This window comes from Lytechinus pictus, chromosome 5 (genome assembly GCF_037042905.1).
Source record: "Lytechinus pictus isolate F3 Inbred chromosome 5, Lp3.0, whole genome shotgun sequence".
In the NCBI taxonomy this organism is placed as follows: Eukaryota; Metazoa; Echinodermata; class Echinoidea; order Temnopleuroida; family Toxopneustidae; genus Lytechinus; species Lytechinus pictus.
The window spans coordinates 39,251,059-39,269,837 of record NC_087249.1 but is presented as its reverse complement, the minus strand read 5'-3'; the positions used below and the strand labels follow the sequence as shown (position 1 = coordinate 39,269,837).

At 36.9% G+C, this 18,779-nt stretch overlaps 2 protein-coding genes across 3 annotated transcripts in view; one reads left to right on the top strand and one right to left on the bottom strand.

Annotated features, from left to right (window-relative positions):
- The first annotated feature begins 2,326 nt into the window (after positions 1-2,326).
- On the top strand, positions 2,327-5,041 carry LOC135154297 (atherin-like). Its single transcript, XM_064100355.1, has one exon. It carries the CDS (start codon positions 2,328-2,330, stop codon positions 3,462-3,464), a length of 1,137 nt encoding a protein of 378 aa, XP_063956425.1. The 5' UTR covers position 2,327; the 3' UTR covers positions 3,465-5,041.
- A 631-nt stretch (positions 5,042-5,672) lies between these two features.
- LOC129262013 (WD repeat-containing protein 19-like) overlaps positions 5,673-18,779 on the bottom strand; it is a 31,969-nt gene continuing 18,862 nt past the window's right edge. For both annotated transcript variants that reach the window (XM_064100354.1, XM_064100353.1), the window contains 6 exons: positions 10,873-10,995; positions 10,232-10,381; positions 9,451-9,598; positions 8,479-8,645; positions 7,851-7,986; positions 5,673-7,468 (listed from right to left, as the gene is read on the bottom strand). In XM_064100354.1, coding sequence (XP_063956424.1) covers positions 7,350-7,468; positions 7,851-7,986; positions 8,479-8,645; positions 9,451-9,598; positions 10,232-10,381; positions 10,873-10,995 — 843 coding nt within the window. In that variant the 3' untranslated portion in view covers positions 5,673-7,349. The remainder of the gene's footprint in view (positions 7,469-7,850; positions 7,987-8,478; positions 8,646-9,450; positions 9,599-10,231; positions 10,382-10,872; positions 10,996-18,779) is intronic.

Genomic DNA, 18,779 nt, shown 5'->3' with positions numbered 1-18,779 from the left:
GGGTGGGGTTAGGATGCTCGATGGTTGCGATCACAGGATTTTGCCGTCACAACCATATTAAATCGGTGGTAACTGGGGGGGGGGGGTGTTGTCAATATTGTCAATCAAGCTATTCCTTTTAACTCATGAATACAATTTATCACTGGCTTTATCAATTATTCATTGTGTGTAAAATAGTAACAAAATTTCCCCTCTTCTCTTCGTTCTGATCACGTATCGGTTGTGACTATGCGTATGTATATAAGCCTATCATTCATAATTAAGAAAGCCCATAAACTGCACACAAAGACCCTGCATGCTAAATTATCATTCCCACGAAATGTAATTCTCAGTCATTGGTATAAAATAGTCACGCATTTTCAAACAAACATGGGGTATATTCATTGCATGTTAGTTTTAAAGTTCTGAATGTCACATCAATGGTTCGAATAATTAGATGAAAAGAGTGATATACTATAAACAACCTTTCAGATAAAAAGACATTCTAAGTACCGAACAATAGCGCTAAGCCGAACCTAGGTCAAAAAGGGCTACCTTGAACAATGGCGAACATTCGATCACTCAGAGTTAATCGCTGCCAGGCCAAGTTCGGATCGGCCTTTGAGGTATACACAATGGAAACGCTCTATACAACCTGATAATTAGCAAATTAAGCATCTAAATTTCAAACAAGATGTCAATTATTTTGAGTGAGGGGAGAACGTTTGGGTTTTTTTAAACATCAACACAATCTTTAAACGCGTATTCATTTACATCAATGTTCGCAAACCAGGTTGATTTCAATAGGCCCTATGGGATTTTTGTTCACGTTTCTTTTTTTCTAGGATAGTGTGATGACATCCCTAAACTTTTGATGTCACACATCAAACGAAATTTGGAATGGACCTGATGACCTTTTTTTCTTCGATCCGTCCTAAATCCTTTCTCCCACCCGCCATCATTCAGGCCAACTCATGAAAATGACATATGCACTTCATTATCATGATTTTTTTTATTTTTAATGTGAAACTATTTACATTCCCTTCCCATTTCGTAGACGTTTGATGTCTTTACTATGTTCGGTACCGTATTCCTTGCTACTTAGGTATGCATCACGAAAGGCTACAGGGGTTACACAGATTTTAATTGTACTCTTATGATATGAAGCTTTTTCCAACTTATAATCTGGAAGTTATCAAAATTAAATATACGTATTTACAAGTAACATGTTTAAATTCAATCCAGTAAATCGAATCAATGGTTAAATTGTCATTGTTGTGAAATACGGTAAATGATGGATACACTCTAAAAACACTGAGTAAAATTTTACCCAATATTGAGTAAAAAGGGAACATGCATGTTTGCTGGGTATTTTTTTTTTTATCTTTTTACCCAACAACATGCATGTTCCCAATTAACCCAATATTGTGTAAACCTGTTTTTTTAGAGTGTAGCATGTTGAACAAGTGCCTAGCATATTCATAATAACATACATGTCCTGAATTCAACCTGATTTCCGCCTTGTTCCCTCTCATCTCCTCCCTTCAAAAGCAATAATACGGGGGGGGGGCGAAGAACTTAGTTCAAATAAAGTTGGCCCAGATTGAGTACCCCTTGAATGTAAGGTAAGAAGTTGATTATGTTGATACTGTATGTATATATATGTGTATATTATATACATATATATAACCAAGAGGTATCATCATTACTTCTCATTTATGCCACAATATATGGTTCCCTATTAAATACATTACAAAATCTGGTAACAGAGTACAAAATTAACTTTCAAACACAATAACCCGGATCTTGAACTAGGGCATTTTTTAATCATGGCAAACAATAGCTGAGCGCAAAGCGATAATTCCTTTGAACGGTATTGTTACATGCCGCGAGTCATTAGTGGTGTTACGCCATTGGTCAATGCGAAGCCATCTATCGATCAGCTTTCTAGCCGGCTAATTGCTTATGGCATCTATATAAACAGCACCAAAGAACAGAAACTTTCATAACGCATTTCGACTTCGTCATCGCTTCACCATCGCTTCGTAGATATTATACTGCTATCACGTCATCGCTGCTTATAATCTACTGCTATCATGTCGATTGTCATCGAGTGGCTCGTTGCGAAGTGGAGGGGGATAAGGGAGCCCGTCGTAAGGAGCCGAGTGAGGAAAGGAGGAGAACTGGCTGAGGGAATGGAGGTGTCTGTTACCTACAAGAGGTGTCACCACAAGGCTCGGATAATATCCATCAGTAAGTATAGGCATATAATTATATCACTATCGCCCTTTATATGACTTTCTTGAAATTTAAGTACAATTCATTATTTTATCTTTTTATTGTAATACATGATTATTCAACTAATTGATTTTCTGTTCTTTCTGCTTTGTTTCATTTTTACAGAGAGACTTCGGCGAGAACGGCCTAACGGTAGAGGGACTACAAAGGGGGCGAGGACTTCTACCAGGGTAGCCTCCAAGCCCATACCAGTACCAAGAGCTGCCACGCCTCCAGCTGCCCCGACACCAGCTGCCCCGACACCAGCTGCCCAGACACCAGCTGCCCCGACACCAGCTGCCACGCCTCCAGCTGCCCCGACACCAGCTGCCCCGACACCAGCTGCCCCGACACCAGCTGCCCCGACAACAGCTGCCCCGACACCAGCTGCCCCGACACCAGCTGCCACGACACCAACGCCTCCGGTAGCCCCATCACCGACGGCCACACCACCACCAGCTTCGCCACCAACTCCGAGGGCACCAACCCCCTTCAGCGACTTCGAGGATTCTCCTTCGGCGGAGGAATCGTCTTCTACGCCGGGCCACGTACCAACACCCCCAGACACGATTCTACCACCAACTTGGCAACGCAGTCACCCACCAGCCCATCCGACCTCACTCCCTCCAGTGTACCAGCAGCATCGGCCGTTCGTCCACCAGCCCCGGCCTGTCCACGCCCCTCAGGCCTTCGGTACCGCTGTGACTCCCGACGTCCTGCAGATGTTCTCATACCTACAGGCCCAGAATCAACGTCTGGAGATGGAGCTTGCTAGGATGAGGCGAAACTTCGACGAGGCACATGGGACTGGCGATTCTGAGAAGCCCCCTGGAAAGTATGTCGCCCTTGTCGATGGAATTCATGTGTTGATTGGTTCTTCAACCGACTCTTGGAGGATTGACAGGAGTGTATATGAAAGATGCTATGCCGCCTGCACCGGACCTAAGGACCTGATTGTTAAACTTTTGGATAAAGTTTTTACTCCAGAGGAACTCGCCAGGAGTAACTTCTACGGAGGAGAAGTTTTTAATGGTAGACTTGCTACGAAGGAGGCGTTGTGTTCCAAGCCTGCGTTTCGTGCTTTGGTTGCTCAAGCTGGGATACAGTTTCCCGGCACCACCACAAGCTCCAGGTTTCAGCGGGAAGTAAGGATTGCCACCAACAACAGATGTCGACGTATTGCACATAGACTGAGCACAGGACGATAAATCGGAACTATTTACGTGTGCTATGTGGACATTTCTATTGGAATTTTCATATGATAATATTTGGCCTGAATTCGTTATTGATGCATGTGCAATAATATTTTTAATTATCTTCATTCGCCTTATTTAATTCAGTTTTGAATGTTTGCAATTGAAAGTTTTAAATTTACCCTTCGATAAAATATTTGTAATTATCTTATTTTGCCTTATTTAATTCAGTTTTGAATGTTACAATTGAAAGTTTTAAATTTATCCTTCGATAAAATATGGATCTCTTTTGATTTAACTTTTAATTTCATTTAAAATCCACAATTATCTTCATTTGCCTTATTTAATTCAGTTTTGAATGTTGCACCTGAAAATTTTAAATTTACCCTTCAATAAAATATGTATCTCTTTTGGTTTAATTTTATTTAAAATCCACAATTATCTTCATTTACCTTCAGTTTTGAATGTTGCAATGGAAATGTTTTAAATTTTACCATTCAGTTTAACAAACGTACAGGTCTATTTCGGTTTAATTTTTGATGTTATTCAAAATCCAAATCTTTGTTTAAATTTTGTTTCGTTGGGCAATGCTTTATCAATTTTGGGTTGATGCATGTGCATTAACAGATGGTCTTCGTTGGTTTCGTTACCTGCCATTAGTATTCGTTTGTGGCGTAGACTCAATGTTATCGTTTATGGTTGTATGAGCATTTAGGTTTATTTTGGTTTGTAATAGTAAATTTCTTCATTTGCCATATTTCATCAATTTTCACATCCACTTGCTGTGGAGTTAAGTTTGTATTTATTACGTATATTTGTTGAATGTAAATGTATTTTACCATGGAATGTATTCTTGGAATAAATAATAGTTTGATAACGTACACGATTCATTTGTTAAACAGTATTTTTTTACAGATTTTTCTTTGGGGGTTTTAGAGAGAGCTGAGTGAGGGGGGAGTGGTGATTTGGAAATATAAAAGGGAAATGGAAGTTAGATAATCAAGAGTTATGACAAAAGGATGAAGAGTGGTCTACAAAAATATGAAGTGCTAATTTAGCACTTACAGTGCTTGTACAGTGACTGCACTACAATCAGTACTTGTAGTGCAGTTACTATACAAGCACTGTAAGTGTTAAATTAGCACTTCATTTTTAACAGTGAAAATATGTGATCATGGATTGAAGTATAATAGAGATTTGAAGATATACCCAAAAGGTTATGAGAGGGGAAAAGCAGATTAGTATAAATTGTACAAATGTTAAGTGATTGAAAGTGGATTACTGTACTAAGAATGCGGTATCATGGTACGAATTTATACTCCGGAAAGATTTAGAAATGACCGCCCAACGATCTTTTTTTAACATTAAATTGTTAATGTAACAGAGGATATACTAGGAAATACTCGGGACATGTACAGAAATATGAATCAAACGATCCATTCAAAATGTCAGGTTGATTAACTTTTTATTTAATCAAATAAATACAAGAATACGTTCGTCAAAAAATATAAAATGCTGCTTGGGCATCCCTTCATACTCGGGACATGTTCAGAAATATGAATCAAACGATCTATTTTTAATGTCAAATATGTTAACTTTTGATTTAACTTTATAATTACCGTAGTACGATCGTCATAAAAAAAATGCTGTTTGGGCATCCCTTTATACTCGGGATATGTTCAGAAACATGAATCAAACGATCCATTCAAAATGTCAGGTTGATTAACTTTTAATTTAATCAAATAAATACAAGAATACATTCGTTAAAAAAAAATGCAATTTGGACATCCCTTTATACCCGGGAAATGTTTGGAAATGACCACCCAACGATCTGTTCTGAATAATAGAATGTGAATGTAGAATTGGGGAAATACCAGAATATGGTCGTAAAAATTAAAAACGGCAAAGTTTAGAATCCCTTTATACTTGGGACATGTTCATAAATGTGCGTCAAACGTTCTATTTTTAATGTCAAATATGTTAACTTTTAATTTAACTTTATAATTACCGTAGTACGATCGTCATAAAAAAATGCTGTTTGGGCATCCCTTTATACTCGGGATATGTTCAGAAATATGAATCAAACGATCCATTCAAAATGTCAGGTTGATTAACTTTTAATTTAATCAAATAAATACAAGAATACGTTCGTCAAAAAAATGCAATTTGGACATCCCGGGAAATGTTTTGAAATGACCACCCAACGATCTGTTCTGAATAATAGAATGTGAATGTAGAATTGGGGAAATACCAGAATATGGTCGTAAAAATTAAAAACCGCAAAGTTTAGAATCCCTTTATACTTATGGGACATGTTCATAAATGTGCGTCAAACGTTCTATTTTTAATGTCAAATATGTTAACTTTTAATTTAACTTTATAATTACCGTAGTACGATCGTCATAAAAAAATGCTGTTTGGGCATCCCTTTATACTCGGGATATGTTCAGAAATATGAATCAAACGATCCATTCAAAATGTCAGGTTGATTAACTTTTAATTTAATCAAATAAATACAAGAATACGTTCGTCAAAAAAATGCAGTTTGGACATCCCTTTATACCCGGGAAATGTTAAGAAATGTGCGTCAAACGTTCTATTTTTAATGTCAAATATGTTAACTTTTAATTTAACTTTATAAATACCGTAGTACGATCGTCATAAAAGAAAATGCTGTTTGGGCATCCCTTTATACTCGGAACATGTTTAGAAATGTGCGTCAAACGTTCTATTAAAAAAGTAATGTGGATTAACTTTTAACTGAAAAATAACAAAATACGTTCGGAAACTTAAAAAAACTCTTTAGTTTAGACAGCCTATCATACTCGGGAAATGTCTTAAAATGATCGCACATTCTTTTGAATGTAACCGAAACATACCAGAATACGTTCGGAAACATAAATACAAAAAATGAAGTTAAGACAGCCCTTCATACTCGGGGAAATTCCAGAGTTTCAAATTGTGAATGTTACTGAAAAATGCCGGAATACGTTCGTAAAGATAAAAGAAAATGAAAAGTTTAATCATCCATTCATACTCGGGAAATGCTATGAAACGATCGCCCAACGATTTGTCCTGCGTTTTACATTGATTGAGTTTGAATGTTACTCAAGAAATTTGAATGCGTTTGTAAGAATAAAAAGAAAAAAAACCCGATTCGTTTCGGACCCGGGTTTCGGAACTAAATACTTGGAACTGTCTTGCAAATTAATTATCGCCCGACGATCTGTCCTGAGTTTTTAATTGCGAATGTAACCGAAGAAATACCAAAATACGATCGAAAAAATAAAGAAACCGCTAAGTTTAGACACGAGGAATGTTTTGAAATGATCGCCCAACGATTTGTCCCTAGTTTTTAATTGTGAATGTTACTGAAAAAAATCCAGAATACCATTTGTAAAAATTAAAAACTCAAAGTTTCAACATCCCTTCATACTCGGGAAATTAATTGAAATGATAGGCCAACGATCTATTCTGAATGTCAAATTGATTAACTTTCAATATAAATATGAATAACAAGTATATGTTCGTCTAATTTCAAAAAGCGCGAAGTTTGGTCAATCCTTAATACTCGACAATATTGTCCAGCGTGTGCGCCCAGCGTTGTGATAATCTGAACGTTCGCATGTATTCATTCATTGATAATCCGACCGTTCGCTTTGCCGTTCAGTGGCACACTCCTTTTGTGCGAGAAGACAATGAAATTCAATAGACTCCTCCGCTCACAATTTCAGTAAGATTCTGAACGTGAATGAACGTAAACGAACGGGGTCTATTGTCCACCCTTCTTAATCCCCGTTCAGAGCCCGTTCGCACGCAAGGAGGATTAAATCTCTTGTGCCTTACCTCCCTCTATGAAATAGAGGAAATCTAGATTAAATGCAAGATTCAGTCATGAGGTTAATTCATATAAATATGAGATTCTTCATTCTTTAATGTTTTTTTTTCCATACTTACGGTGATCTTCTGCAATGAAAGCACCATGCCAGCCTCCCCTATATGTCTGTAGACTCTCAGAGCTGAAAGGAAGAAAGAATAAAATGCAATTTAAGTCATCACAATTTATGGTTTGGCAAATTATTTGGTAATGCAGACCCCTGAAATCAAATAAAATACATGAGAAAAAAAAAACAAAGAGAAAAGAGAAAGAAAAGAAAAAGATAACATTACAGGGTTTATTTGTGTCTTTGGGAAGTTATCAAGCCCCTTTTGTTCCCCCTTTTGTACTGTCATAAAACTGGATTAACAAAATGGCCATGTCCCCCAAAATATTTTCATGCTAAAAAATATATCTACTTCTAAAATGTAACTAACAGATATAATCTTCATATGACAGCTTCAAGGAAAAATAATGTCTTTTTGTTGACCTGCTATATAATACTACAGATCTAGAGATCTTACCAAACTCCATATCAGCATGTGTGATGGCATCCTTGGCGAGATCTAACCATGCTTCTTTGCTATTCAGAAGTTGGCAAAGCATCCAAGCCTCCTTGTACTGGTGCAGCAAAATGCTCCTCTGTAAAGCTGATCGGACCTGAAAACAGACAAATAAACCACGGTATTATCAACTGATATACCAGTTGGCTAGATTTCACTTATCTCTGCTGCATCTTAGAAAGCTGTATATTTTTATATTTCTTACAATAAAAGATGGCTTGGAATCAAGGAAATAAAAATGGAAAAGCATGCAAATGACTAAAACGAGACACTACATATAATAATATAGAGTTGCTGTGGCTCAGTGGATCAGTTTCCAGACTTAAAACGAAAAGGTATGGGTTCAAATCCCATCGCAGCGCTCGCATCCGTTTGCAGGGTGTTTTTCTACATTTGCCACTCTCCACCAAAGTGTAGTGAATGGGGGCCCCGATAGGAAGTAATTCCTTGAGCACCCGATCAGGGACTCCTTACCGACGCCTAAACATGCAACGTTTAGAAACATTGTATTAAGCGCTATATAGCAGCAGCAGTATCATTAAATAGATGGAGAGTCGACAATATGAAGATGCCAAACTGGAGTACTTACCTCGGAATGTGGGAGGTCCTGAGGACGCTCTAAGAAGTTATACGTGGTGAGTTGAACGCTGGTTGTCTTACCACTCTGAGTCTGGCACACCAGTTGACCATTGTGGAGCATCAGCGGCTGCTGAGCAAACGGTAGCTTAGTCGTGCCTACCAGTATCACTGCAGGACCTGTGCCAACAAAAATAGAGGTGGTCTAGTGGACATGTTTCTGGACTAGAAATCACAGGGTTTGGGGTTCAATACCTGCCTCGGCACTAATGTTCTATGGCAAGGCATTGATCTATATTTGCCACACTTGAGCTAAGTGATAAAAAAGAGTACCCCATACTAAGATTATCTGGATAAACAATCACTGAGACCTAGGCCTTCTATGGAGTGATCAATGATGAAAATATTGTTCTGCTTTCATTGAGTGCTTATACATTGGAACACTACTTCTAAACTCTTCAACAAAAATATTACACCCCCAGTTATATTTTGGCTTACCGCACACAATGTATGCACTTTCTTCGCTCCACGGGGAGTATTCAAAGCTCAAATGCTGGTAATAATATACTAAGAAATTGCAAGATCATTTTGATCTTTTTGGTGTTGGTGTTAAGTTGATTGTTATAGCAGCACATCAACACATTTCAAATGGGACTGGTCCTGGGATCAATAAAATGAGTTTAGTCATTTAATTTCATGAACTCTTGGATTATTGAGCTCGGCAAAGAAATTAATTGTTCACCTTGCACCAGCACCAACACCGAACTTGAGGTCATCCATTGGCTTTGACCAATCTTGAGGATTGAAAGAGAGTTATCAAGGTTCCATGACATGTCCATGGAATTGCCAACTTCAACCCTCGATTTAACACTATATCCTAGCCTAAATCAAGCCCTATTGCAACCCTAACCCTATATCATAGACGAAATAAAGCCCGGAGCAATTGTCGCTGGACCAAATGTCGTGTCATCGTTATCAAACCTACCATTGACCGTCTCCCTTGAATATAGATACGAGTAGACCTTCTCATCGTCATAGGCAACGAACACTCCCTTGTAGTTGAACCCGTTCTCCCATAAGACATTCTTGATTGTCGGTGAGAAGTTGGGAATATCGAGGGTCTGGTCATTAACCTGTATTGAGCATAAACAAACAAACAAAATATATAATATATCTCCTACATAAAAACAAACTAAATTTCCTATGAAAATAAACATGATTCCTGACACAGCCTTCCAATGAATGGTTTCTATGAATAAATAAATAGTATGAATATGAAAGGTGAAATTTCAAGATGTTAGTTAATATTCTCACAAAAAATGACCCAGCGGCGGAACTAGCCAATACCATACCTAAGGCCATAGTTGTTTCTTCACAATTGTCGGCACCTCAAAACTATTGTGTAATCCGGCTGGATCCATGCCTGAAATGACCCCAATCCGAACCAAGTGAAATTCACCAATTATACACCAATTAAAAGCTTACAAGCTACTAAAACCGGCAATGCCAGTTCAATATATTTTCACTGCTTGCCAGCTGAATATTTGGCTATAAAAACTCTCAAATATGATTGATTATTTGGGTGCCCAGTAAGAGGAGCCGTGCTTAAACCCGGGTAAATGTATAAAGCCCTTAGAACCCTTGTACTACAAAGCGCTATATAAGCGTTCCATATCATTATCATTAATACCAATATCATTATTATTATCATTATTACTATTATCAAATATCAAAAGTCTGATCGCTTGAGGATATAATATACATACCGGATTGTAAACAAATCCATCACTCTTATCATCAATGAAGACCAGTCTTGTTCCGCTGGGGTCTGAAAAGATTCTCCGAATACCAACCACATGACGAAACTCATTCACGAATTGCCAGTCCTCAATGAAGAAATACATCAATTCACCATTCTGGAAGAGTCAGGAAAAGGAAACTATTTATCATTGTGTAGGTAAGGAAAGCAATACATGGAACTCTTTACAAGTTTAAAAGGGAGGTCCATCCCTGAAATAGTCAATACAAAGTAAATAGTGAACTACAATATGACAATATCATAATTCTCTTATTTGCATATCATCCATGTTGTGGATGTAAATATTTGGTGAAAATAAGGAAAACTTTAAAATTTCATATTATTCTTAAATTACATTCAATATTGTTGACTTTTTATCAGCATTATGGGTGTTTAGATTTTTCTCCTTCAGAAAATCCAAATAATTTTGATGTTAAATCAATTATATAGTTGCACTCCCATTTAAGCCTGTGACACCAAGGTTCATGATTAATCATAGAGCTAATTTTTGTGATTGATTGCATAACAATACTATGGTTGGATGCATAGTACTTTTTGTTAGAAATGGAAAATAGATGGGGAAAAAATATAAAGATGAAATGAGCTTACGTGAGTTCCGTAGATGAGAAAGTCCGAAGTGAGCGTGTGACATGTTATCTTGCCGCTATTCTCCTTGTCTGGAAATAACCTTGTCTCTCTCTCCTCGTTGTCGCCAATACCTTCTGACTCGATCTCAAGAGAAAAAAATGAAAGAAACATTCATTTTCTCTATTTAGAACAGTTATAATTCTGATTATCACAATTACTTATGGAGCATTGCAAGTCTATTTTGCGTCCCAAAAGCCTTGCAATTGATTTTACCTCAGTCAAACAGGCTCTGTCTTACAAAGAGTTGCGATTGATCAATGCAATCAACCACAACTATGGAAAGTCAACATCTAAAATGTGTGTTTGTTCAAAAATATTTTCTAGCTACGATGTATATTCATGCATTCATTGTTTTCTTAAAAATTCACTGTGGCTTCTCTTTGTTTACAAAGGACATTTTGCAAATTTCGTGTAGAAAAAATTATGACGCTAATGGATTTCCATAGTTATGATTGATTGGATCAAACGTAACTCTTTGTAAGACAGGGCCCTGATTTCTGGGATCCCAAGAGATTCAACTCAGGCAGATTCAACTGCATGAATGTATAAATTGTAATTTGCAACAGAAATTTGCCATTGATTGCATATACTGGTAGTCTCTTGCCACTCTCCCATTAGATGGTATAGAGGGATCAAATTAATACAGGTTAGAAAAATGCACCTTCTGTGAGACCCAGAAAAGGCTTGCTATGTGATCTAGCAAAGATGCCATAGCATGAGGGGTCAGTTTCAAGGAGTGGCGATCATTGTAGCTCTGCTATTATGGTAACTATCATTGTAAAGGCCCGTTTACACCGCATCCGGCACGGCGACCGTGCACGGCACCACGGCAATCCGGCACGGCAAAAAAAATCGATCCCCACTAAATCCTATGAAACTGTTTCCACTTCAACGGTGCCGTGCCGTATTGTGCAACACGGCGTAATTTGCCGGATTTGCAGATCGATCAGCAAGCCATTTTCAGAGCACGGCACACGGTTTTTTCACTTCTGGCCAATCACAGTCCAGATAAATTACGTCATTGCCCACATATTTTCTGATCAAGCGACAAATCGCCTGCGGTGATAGTCTATGGGAGTTTACGTGTTAAATGCAAAATCGCACATACACGTAGGTCTACGTGTATTACCTGCTGAAGACAGGTGACTGAAGGAGGACTTGATCTTGCAATTCTTGGTCTGGTAAGCAACTAATTAAGAACAAGTGTCATTTCGCATACTGTAGAACCGAGCCCCAGAAAGTAGAGCACAAGAAAATAAGGCCAAATAATATAAGGCCGGAAATAATAATCTGGGATAGGGCCTAACGTTATGATCTAACGAAGATCTTAAACGTAAGTTAGCTTAAGTTAGAGTAACTTAGACTCGGTCTAACAAGATATATCTAATTTAGATAGGCTAGGAGTACTAGATGTTTATCCTAGCCTAGATGTTTATCCTAGCCTAAGTTACATCTAGATCTAACGTTAGACCGCTAATGTTAGACTCGATAATCAATTATAGACTGGCCTAACGTAATTACTAAATAAAGAAAGTTAGACTTAGGGCCTAGTTAAAGATAGGCCTAGGCCTAAATGAAAGTAGTTGCAGGAAACACTGATTTCACGAGAAAGTGTGAAAAACCGAGCTTAATTGTCACTATATTATCGAGGATCTAGATCTGGTATAGTGGTACAGTTACATGAACTGAACTTTGTGAAATCTTGAAATCTACGCTGAAAAATGTTCATACTGAAGATCACCAACACAGATAAGCGCACGTGGGACAGTGTACTATTGAAAATTATTGCTTTGAATGTCGGCCCGACGCTTGACCCAAATCCCGTGCTTATTTGCTAATTTCTCAGCAATTACACAATTTCTTCCGGAATCCTTCGGCACATATTTTTTATATATACAAACAGACACTTTGGTGGTCATTTCATTGGATTCTGTAGACTGTACGAACTCATTTTGAAATCATTACCACAACTGGCATTGACTTTAACTTAGAGTCTAACTAACAACATTAGGCCTAACGTTACTTATAGTTATACTTAGATCTAACGTTAGGTAGACCTAGTATAAGTAACGTTAACAAAAGTTAGACCTGTTGTTGGTCTAACGTTAGGCCTCAGTAGTCTAGAGTCTACACATAGGTCTAACGTTAGTAACACTAGTACATGTAAGTTAGACCTCTGAACGAATATGATGAATTCCGTGATGAATTATTAAGATATAGACTAGCCTAGCCTAGTACTTTAGTTTTAGTAGTAGGGTCTATAATAGATGAGAGCTAGGCACTGAGTCGTTTTGTCAGCAGCAAGAGTGGCAGATAGGAGGGTGGCAAGGAATTAATAAGAGGGGATCTGGAGTGGTGAAACTTGGGTAGCCTGAACTGAAAGAAGTTAGACCGATTGCTCAGTTTGACCATATTTGTGTGGGACCCTCTGGTCGATCTGTTCTAGATCGAAACAAATGGTGGAAAGTAGATCTAGACCCTAGTAGGAATTTTGGAGTCCTAGGCTAAGGAGTAAGGCTAACTTAGTTATTTCCCAAAAACTCTCTGGAAAAGACTAGGCCTACGAATAAATAATGTAAAAACCTAGACTCTAAATCCTCCCCATATGACGTCATAGGCTTAGCTAATTAACGTTAGACCTTGTTTTCATTGAAAATATAGAGTCTAGGCCTAGTCACTAAATTTAGGCTACTATAATTTTGGAGAGAACTTGCATTAAAAAAAGTTATTGTTTCTAGTTTGTCAAAAATTGTCAGTCTGTTATTATGTAAAGGATTTTAAAATGAGCGCACTTTCCTTTATCCAGGGGCAGCTCAATCGTGGGGCGATGGGAAGGGGTTTGGGTTGGCACTGGCTTGCCCGAAATAGAAATCCCCCAGAACAAAAGTGACCCTTTTTCAATAAGAAATATGTCCTTTGTGTGCTGGCATAACTTTTAAATCTGCACATTTCTGTTCCAAAATTTGATTGCTTTATTTGTGTAATTTCATTCTTTTTTCATTGGTTTATTAGGTGGTCTGTCAACGACAGATCACCTATTGATTTCGCCAGAATTTTCTTTCTTTATTTATTATTCTTTATTTATTTTTATTTCTTCCGTACACTTTTTTGTACACACGTTCATTCGAAATTGACAAGATCAATTTCCTTCAAATTTCTGTCAGTCCTTAAGCCCTATGATTTCTAGTAAAATCAACTTTTTCAAGGTCATTAGGTCATCGTGACGTCATCCAGGCGCCATTTTGTAAAAATCAGGTCATTATCATATCTCGATAACGAGTGATCAAAAATCAACTATATTTGGTATACATCAACTTCAGGTCAACGGTCAACTAAAAATTCCATCAAATTTTGCGCGCGCACCTCGACGCGCACGTACGCGCGCATTAAAATTTTAAAATGCTCAAATTCGTTCCAAATTAATTTTTAATACGTTTCAGGCCATTTTAAGCATTTTGCAAAAAAACGCGCGCACGCACATGCGCGCGCGTTTTCGCGCGTAATTGCATCTTCCAACATAGAATCGCCAAATTTTTTTATATCAATGCACCGATAATATAATTCTGAACAATTTGATACCTTGATCAACCTTCTGCGACAAGTAATAACGAAATTATCACCCGTTAAACTTTGCAGCACGTGTGCGCGCGAGCTCTCACTACAGGCCATATATGGGCAAAAACATGTCTATTGAAAATTCACTGTAGCTCTTTAAATAGTCCGTTGACCCCAATTTTTTTTTCATATATCGATAGAGTATGAGTTGGAAATTTGATTTCATGTCACCATTGTCCCTCAATTTGATCATGACGTCATCAAAATTGCGCCTAAACTGAAAATTTCATTTTTTCAAAAATGACGTCATCAAATTTATGCAAATTTGATCATAACTCCGTGAATATTGATCATTTTTCGCCCAAATTTCGATATGATGTAGTTTAGAATGTATTCTTTCTCGTCGATTAACATGGATTTTCATTTTGAAAAACGCATCATGGTGTAAAATTGCGATGAAAAGAGGCATGTCATTTTTCCTCATTTTACGTGTAATCTCTATGAGACATGACTTTTTCTCAAAACTAGATTCTACATTTTTCTATTTTGTGAGCTATATCTCCATTTTTTCTTGTTAGTTATCCCTGATCTTTTGGTATGATGTAGCTGAGATTCTAAGCTTTCGGAAGTGTGCCCTCCATTTTTCGATCAGATGTCAGGATCATGCCCGTTTTTCGCTTGCAAAATTGGATTTGTAATTCTCAAATTTGCTTACGTGTAATCTCTATGGGAACGTGTAATCTCTATGGGGAATATCGTGGCTCAATGGATAACGCACTTGACTTGAGTTCTCGGGGGCGCAGGTTCGAGTCCTGGGGGTGAACAAGACGATTTTTTTTTTCATTTTTTTTTTCTTTTTACCACCTCGTACATGATCCTTTATGATAATTAAAAGGTATGAAAGTTAAAATTTAGCAAGATTAAACAGATTATAATAACTTTTTTCATATCACATGTATTTTCATATATCAAAGAGACCCTTTTCACAGTGCTTTATCATCTCCCGTCTTTCACAAGTATTCCATCCATAATGAACATTCCGTTGTCATCATGAAGATCATATTGATCTGCTTGAACATGGTAATAGTGATCATGATGGCGAGAATAAGGACAGACCACCTAATTCGTCCGCATGACGAATTAAAATCTAGTTTTTTATTTAGTATTATTATCATTTTTTTTTGGGGGGGGGGCTGAAGTGATTGGGTACGTATACTATACAGAGAAGACATAATTTGCTGACATTTTATTCAACAAACATTTCATCCCTAAAAAAACATTACATGGCTTAGCTTATAGGCTCTCATGGAGGCAAAAAATTGTGCCTCTATCTTTTTTTTTCTTAACATGACCCTATGTTTACATGTACTTTTCAAATGATAAAAAAATATTATTTCAAGCTCTTGAAGGAATTTCTAGACGATCACTTTTCTATACAACTAAGCAAAATCATTTCAATTAGGAGAATTTCTATTTGAGCATTATAAAAATTGGACCCTGATCAGCAAGCCTGCCAGTTACAATGTAAATGTAAGAAATTGCTGATTGGGCACTGGCCTTTCACTAATCGCTTTTGCAATTCTTTAAACCTTTATTATTATTATTTGCTAACAAAATTTATATGGAATGTGTTGCATGACAGATAACCAACATGGAGGAATCCCTTATCCTAGAAGTGTAGGAAAATCCAATCCTGTATGACAAGAGATTGGAGATGTTCAAGGATACAGAAGTAAAAAAATGATGTATGACATGACATTGGGTGTCAGCTTGTAATCTCAGGTTGGTATCATTTTACGTCATATTAATTTTTTTCAAACCTCACGATTTTTTCACTATCAATTTGAAGAAAAATATTGAACAATGTAAAAGAGTTATATTTGTATGTGGATGTTTGAAAGCAAATCAAGTTCACAATCTAACAACTGTAGCTAACTTCTGGTTGTTGTAATTCAATGAATACCAATGGTAAGTTTTGGTCATTATGGCCATTTTTAAAATTGTTTGCACATGTGTAAAATAGTCTAGTGTTTAACAAAAAAATAACAAATTAAATGAGACACAAGAGTAAGGGTATGTAAATGCAGAAAGAGACCTTGCTTTGTGATGTGGACCAAAAACTATATACCAACCCCACCTTTCAAATACGTAATATAAATATCATGTCACTTTTACAAGAAAAAAAAATGGAGGCAAAATTCTTTACTATCAAAAGCATGTTGTCCAATTTCACATTGAAATATTTCGGGGGGGGGGGGGAGTGGGTAGGGCTTGAAATGAGTCATAAACAGAAATGAAAATTTTCAGAGGTTATAGGAATTGGATTTTGTGTTGTTTTTTCATTATTTTAAGGTGACGTAGCGAGTTGAGGGACAACTTCCTAAAAAACGACAGAAATGGAGAGGAAGAGTGGTGACGGAACTCCCTCAAATGCAGCACGTAAATACAAGTACAGTGAGGCAATGGAATTCCTACTTCCCCACATACATAATCGAGAGTAAGATATTCAATATTTTGTTTTCTTATCCCAGGGAAGAGAGAATATGTGTATATCAATTTGAATTCATGCAAAGAAATGTATTTTATAAATATGAATTCTGATATTGTGCTGCACTTAACCCAGGTTTAGTTTCTGGGTTCTGACAGGAATTCCTTGCAACAGGAAACGGTCGGGCAACAGCTATGGTATTAATTTGCACTTTGTGCACTCTGCAGGGTGGATATGAGCGCTGTCATACAAACTATACAAATCATTTTGAATTATACATTGATGATTGGCTCATTCTCTCATGTTTACATTAACCCGTTTCCTGTAACTATACATCCACATTTTCATTCAATATGATTTATCATATTTGTACTTGACTACCTGTGTAAAATAGTACAGGTTAATGGGTGTTGCATTTCCTTGAAGTGAGAGCCATTTGCCTTCAGAAAAGCACCCTTAAAAAATATAATATAATAAAATAAAACTTAAGATGTTTCGAATATTAATGAAGTAAAGAACAGACAAACTGTATCGACTTGGTACATGAGAGTCGATTTTTTAGTATTCATTATTATGAGTAAAACATATGAAATAAATTTGAACATATGATTTTTCTGTCAACAGAACAAGTTCAATCTTGGATCCTGTGTTTGATGTGGACACACCAGGAGAAGCCTGTACCAAACAGGAAGAAACTGAGCAGGAGAATGGTGACATCTGTCCACAACGTGGGTCAGGCTTCATCGTCATCGTCCTCAGGCACGTCCGCAACATCAGTCCAGTCTTCAAGTCCCAAATTCACTTCAAATCGAGGAAACAATGTTGTAGTATTTTCAAAGCACCGAGAGTCATGGTGACAACATAACTGTAGATCCATTTTTTTCCAGCTTGTCCCCCTTGTCCCACACTGTAAAAGTTACCTCAATGCCAGCTCCATTGCAATGCGGTTAAATTTTGGTCTTCTGAACATTGAACATACTACTATAGGAATTAAAAGTTCTGTGTCTTCTAAATCTAAGTCGATTCCTATTGATGTGATAAACGTCTCACATGTTACAATTTAAGAATCCAAATACGTTTCGTAGATTAAAAAAAAAAGTTAACAGAAAATGTTCTAACTCGCTATGCTCCACCGCTAAAAAGAGAGCTGATATCTTATTCCCTCTGACATCACTCAATATTCATCTGATTGTTAGCTAACAAAGGGACAGTGGTTTGCAGTTTGCCAGAGCTAACAACCTGTTAATAGTCTCAACATAAAAGATGCAATGTCAGACATGCAGCATCACCAACAAATGGAAAGCGATGTATATATGATTACATCTGAATGACTTATGATAAATCCATATGAAATAAATCATAAAATGTGCTATTCTAATTTCCACTTGAATATTTCACTTTAACGTCTCTCATTGTTACAGTTGCAAGTCAGTCTCAATTTGCAGAAATTACGATTGTAAAGGATTATGATCTTCCTCTTTTGTAGATCTGGGAAATATCGGCTGAACATGTTCACCATTTATTAAAAATATATTTATTTCTTAAATTATACTTGAATTTAAAATCAGGATTTGTTCACAGATAAGAGAAGATGAACATTTTGCACATCACAGAAATTTGGTTCATGCAAATATTAACATGATTACTAGTAATGCACTATCAAATATCAACACATGCAACCAGTTACTGTGAAAATAAAAATGATGGGTACTGGACGGAACGTGGTACAGGTAATTTCTGGACTAATGTTTTTTTTTGGAAATAGATCTAGGATTGTTTGAAATATGACAAAATGTTACCAACTAAATTTTATCTCTAAACAGAA

Bases quoted from the DNA above. Each gene is read 5' to 3' on its own strand.
- LOC135154297 (XM_064100355.1), top strand. From the start codon at position 2,328: ATGATTATTCAACTAATTGATTTTCTGTTCTTTCTGCTTTGTTTCATT.